This window comes from Diadema antillarum, unplaced genomic scaffold (assembly GCF_040938485.1).
Source record: "Diadema antillarum isolate AM-2024a unplaced genomic scaffold, OU_Dant_1.0 seq00000234_RagTag, whole genome shotgun sequence".
Lineage (NCBI taxonomy): Eukaryota > Metazoa > Echinodermata > Echinoidea > Diadematoida > Diadematidae > Diadema > Diadema antillarum.
Window position 1 is genome coordinate 843,756 of NW_027271283.1, and position 3,745 is coordinate 847,500.

The 3,745-nt window shown below is 35.8% G+C and overlaps 1 protein-coding gene across 1 annotated transcript in view; it reads right to left on the reverse strand.

Moving 5' to 3' along the window:
- Positions 1-820: 820 nt before the first annotated feature.
- LOC139729312 (development-specific protein LVN1.2-like) overlaps positions 821-3,745 on the reverse strand; it is a 9,075-nt gene continuing 6,150 nt past the window's right edge. The window contains exons 5-7 of the mRNA XM_071640239.1: positions 3,531-3,713; positions 1,658-1,761; positions 821-948 (exon numbers count right to left, since the gene is read on the reverse strand). Of these exons, the coding sequence (XP_071496340.1) occupies positions 889-948; positions 1,658-1,761; positions 3,531-3,713 (347 nt within the window). The 3' untranslated portion in view covers positions 821-888. The remainder of the gene's footprint in view (positions 949-1,657; positions 1,762-3,530; positions 3,714-3,745) is intronic.

Genomic DNA, 3,745 nt, shown 5'->3' on the forward strand with positions numbered 1-3,745 from the left:
ACTCTTCTGTTATGTAAAACATTAATTCCTCAATTGAATTGACTCATGTATCTGTCCTTTCATGTATGCACTAAACCATAGACATTTTTTTTTTACTGTCAATGCCTTGATCACACACACCTGGCCTTTTTTGAAAGGTGCAAGGATTACTGTAAGGAATGGTGGGATTCATTTTTAATCAGTACTGAAGAGCCTAATAAGAGGTACCGTATAAAAAATAACTGTACATGAACAATCAGATTCAAACATGTCAAGAAAATGAGCTACCGAAAATGTCAGATTGAATTATTGTTCAGTTCTTACAGCTTTGACATCATCAGTGTATTCTTTCTGAGTTATATGCAGAGAATGTGATATACTGTATTTTGACTGAAAACATTCAGCTCAAAATTTGGCGTTACATGTGGGAGTTATTTGATTTGAATTTTATCATTGACATTAAATGACGTAATCGCTACATGGAAGTAGCAAATGTAACACCTTAATTCACGTACCTACTTTAGTTGTGTTACAAGTGCACTAACAATATTGATTCCATTGTCTAAGAGATAAAGTACAACAACCTAATTTGTTCCTTAGTGACTTATGTGTACATGTACGTGTACATTCAACTTGTATGATAAGTAAGTTAAAGAAGTTTGAGAGAAGACTGGCCTTTTAAATTGTGCAGTTTTTTTAGGTGCAAAGTTTCAAAAGAGTGCAGAACACGTTCAGAGCCGAAATGCCTAATAATTTAATTGTTTAATTATTATTTTTTAATTGTTAGGGGTGAGTGTGACAGCAAAAGTAGAATCTAAAGATGGTAAATGATTTCTAAAATCACAGGACGAAGATGAAGATTTCTTTTTATTTTCTTTGTGATCTCATTATCACACTCCACTGCTGTGTTCAGAAGGATGGCCAAGGAAACCAAGGCCTCTGATGAAGTCGTCTGAAAGTCACTCCATTCTGAGTAAAAGAAGATTGGAAAAGAGTAAAACAAAATTCAAACATTTTAATCCTTATTGCAAGCCAGGATCAATCAATTAGGGCATTCACAACTTGTCGTCAAATCTGACTTTTGCCTACGTCAGCCAGATCTATAAGGTTTCTAATGACGCAGATCATAAACGTGGATATTTAGACTGTAGATGAAATGTAAGGAACACAACACATGGTCGTAATTGAATCAGAAATGTTTGACTGGATGCTTTAATAAATTCTTACAGCCAATTGGATATAATATTTTTTTCTCTGTCAGTCATTTCGTGTCTTGAGCTTTCTTTGTGGTTGACTGACATAATTCTGCTCTACACTATATAGTGAAGGCTATTATCCGCAGCCGTTATAGGCATGTCAGGGCCTATTACTCAGACATGTAGCGGTGAGAAGTGACAAGGATCAAATATATTTCCACGGAAGTGATACTGAGATTCATCTCGGGTCTAAACTTGACTCTTTCTTGCTGAACGGATACTGAACTCACGTGCAGCTGATTGAAGGTCTGGAGAAGTGTCCAAGGTATAATCCCTCTTCCATTTTACAAATGCTACTACTTAAATTCGAGCACTAAACTAAATCTGAAGACTTTAAATGGAATCTAGCTTTATCATGAATTAAAAATGTTATATGCCTGTGATAACAAAGCCAAATAAGGAGTAAATTGCTTGTTTCTCACCCCTTCCATCGAGTTGTTGCAGCTAGAAGGCAGCTTAAACCACCTGTCAGGATCGGAGATCGTCGTGGTCACGTTGGTATAGCCACCGGAACTGACCAGGGTTGCTATGACAAACAGAAGCAGGGAAGGTCATAAGCTATAATCAAATGAAATCAGCTGCACTTGAAGCGAAAATCCAAATAACAAAATATTGCAAAGCTATTTTCAATAGGTCAATAGGTGATGATAGTTGATAATTTTTTTTCCAAAACGTGTCGAAAGTGAGTAGAGGTGAAGACTAAATTCACATCTTAGATAAGAACTGTCACGTGGAGCTATTCCTGACGATTGAGTGAATATGTACGGATGACCGAGCATTCATCTCGCACGATCTTTTATCATTTCTTGTAACGGTTTATAACTTTTCCCCGACAAACAAATCATTTTTAATCTATTATGCTCAAAGCAATAGTATTCCGAGTTCTTTGAGTGATGTAAGACGAACGAAACTATTGAAATCAAGTGTTTATATTATAGAAATATAGATATATCGTACCACTATGTATTTAGAAAAATAATGCACGTCAATGATGGTATTCGATAGAATCCTCTACTCTCATGTATTTTCGAGTTGTCCAAAAAATTAGACAAACAAAACCCCAAAGCTTATTTTGCAGCAGATTGTTTCGAAGTATCTTCGTCAGGATGATCCCGTCTAACAACCAAATCTATTTGCGTTTCACGTTCTCATCTGGGCGAAATAAACGCCAGTTCGCCAGAAGCAACTGAAATGATTTTCTTTGCATGGTGCCCACGATGGCAGAAATGAAGAAAAGAAGATGGAGTTAATGATCTCGTTAAAAACAAACGTGAAACATTAACATTTCCAGTAACGATACGTCCTTTTGCAACAATTATACACTTGCCGCAGACACACACACAGACACACACAAACATCTAGACCCGAGCGAGATTTTCTCTGTATTGATGTTTCATAAATGTGTATACCGTTGTGTGCATGGCGTGTTAAAGGGATTGTACAGTATAGTATCGGTTGACGTGATGATTCAGCCTTTAACTGTTTGCAAGATACTTAGAAACCACTTGATGAAATGTAAACGAGAATATAATTTTAAAGGGATCGTATAGTTTTGGTTGAGACCTAATTTCAGGTTTCTAACATTTTTTGGTGAGATAATGAGAAACCTCTTATGAAATATGAAAGAACATGTAATTCCATGAGGAATTCAACGTTTATTTGAATAAAATTGGTTTTGAAATGGCTGAGATATCCAAAACAGAGCGATTCAATAAAGTGTGGGACCCACATTTTATTACGATCGCTTTGTAATACTTTGTTTTTGGATGTTTCAGTCATTCCAAACCCGATTTTCATCAAATAAATTTTGAATTCCTCTTAAAATGGTATGCTCTGTACTATTTCATAAGTGTTTTCTTGGTATCTCACAAAAAAGTTAAAAGCCCAATTCTCATCTCCACCAATACTGTACTATCCCTTTAAGAGGGATTCACAGTTCATTTGACAAAAATCGGTTTTGAAATGGCTGAGATATCCAAAATTAAAACAAAGCAATCCTAATAAAAGGGGTGTCCCACCTTTTACAAGGATTACTTTGTTTTTGATACTTCAGCCATTTCAAGATTGCTTTGTTTGTGATATCTCAGCCATTTCAAGTCCAATTTTCATCAAATAAACTTTGAATTCCTATGAGAATAATATGCTCTTTCATATTTCATAAAAGGTTTCTCATAATCTCAAGAAATAATCATTAAAAAATGTTGGAAACCTGAAATCCCATCCAAACCGAAACTGTATACGATCCCTTTAATGTGTGTTTGGTAAGAGTACGAAGAAGGCTGCATGTAAACAAACTTGGATAACTGGTGGTGAAATCTTGTCCAATCACAGTAGAGCTGAACGGAATACACATGTAGTCTGTAGACGTGTAGTCTTGAGTGCCCTGGAATACCCCTGCTCTTGAGGAGTCTATTCTCCATGCATTCACTTTCAACTTTTCCAGACCGAAGGCGAAACTTCCTTGATAAATGGCGCTATCTGCAGGGAAAGTAAATATTACATGATTTATA